We start from the raw sequence: 1,204 nt of genomic DNA, 5'->3' as shown, positions 1-1,204 counted from the left end.
CTGAGCGATTCCGCCCGATTGTAGGCTGAAGCTCACCAATTTGGGCACATCGCAGTTGTCTACAATATAGCGATTCAACTTGTGCCGGCTTCACCCTTTTGGAATGACTGTGCAAAATATTCGGCTTCCACCTGGAGTTTATTTCGGGGAGCAACGCCGAATCGACAATGTATTGTGTGTATAAGTAGCCACTCGCTCGCGTCTCTCAGAACGAATGATACTGGAACATTACAGAATACGCATGATATGGAAAAGTCTGATGCCGAATGATACCGTCTCTGATGAGCAATCTAATGTAATATCCACACGACTAGATTGATAGTCCACCAAATAAAAAAAGCTAACCGCGAATGCTCTGTGAGCCAAACCAAGTTGTCCTGAGTAATGAGGGAACACTTCGTTGTGACCACATCCCCACAGATGGTGATATAACAGTGAGTGCAATAGTCAGTACCCAACGGCAGAAAAGTAGGGTCATGTTGGGAGAATAATCAAAACAAAGCTTCATCACTTTGCTCAAGGCTGTCCAATATACTTACCAAGCCCATGGCTCATCTCAATATATCGAAGAGGGTAGACACCCAGGGTATGCTTTAGAACGCCATATAGTGTGTGCGAATCGTAGTCCAATGGAAAGAGACCAGACATGTCGTCGTACTGCGATTGAGTAAGGTTGATAGCGATCTGGTTATCCGTGCCCGGCACGTATTCCCAGGGGGCTCTCATCGGATCGACAGATGCGTTTGTCACCACCATGATTACAGTGTTGTCTTTTACGCTGAAGTCGAGAACCAGGAAGGCGGTATGCCAAGGCTTGTGCGTAAGGAATAGGCCGTACATATCCCAGTCTGAGCCGTGGACGAGCACGTAGTTGTGGAAGCTCAGAACGATGAAGATCAGATTGATGCTTGAGATGAACATGAAGCCGATTCACTTGGAGTCTCCGATTCGAAGCACAACGATCTGCACGCGTGAAGTGGTCTTCATAGCTACGGTCTCACGCGGTGGAGCCTCTCCACCGATCATGGAGCGGCTCCACCGTGTAAGACACGGCGTGTTCCTTGTGTGAACTCGGTCCCGCTACCGAGAGTAACTTTGATGTGAAATGGATTTCGTGGAAGATGGGACCAGTGGGTCGCACACGACAATAATATATCGCATCACGCGATACACGGACCGCTCCCGAGCTGGACACGCCTGGTGT

General features: G+C 48.8%; 1 protein-coding gene across 1 annotated transcript; it reads right to left on the bottom strand.

Moving 5' to 3' along the window:
* Positions 1-539: 539 nt before the first annotated feature.
* On the bottom strand, positions 540-756 carry Pmar_PMAR012869 (hypothetical protein; the record flags this gene model as incomplete). Its single annotated transcript, XM_002774696.1, has 1 exon — positions 540-756. A coding segment is annotated over one exon (217 nt), but the record flags the coding sequence as incomplete, so codon positions are not given.
* Between the last annotated feature and the right edge of the window lie 448 nt (positions 757-1,204).

The sequence above is a fragment of the Perkinsus marinus genome (genome assembly GCF_000006405.1).
Source record: "Perkinsus marinus ATCC 50983 genomic scaffold scf_1104296957830, whole genome shotgun sequence".
NCBI classification, from domain to species: Eukaryota; Perkinsozoa; order Perkinsida; family Perkinsidae; genus Perkinsus; species Perkinsus marinus.
Note: the sequence above shows the minus strand (reverse complement) of the source record. Positions and strands in the feature narration are given on the sequence as shown.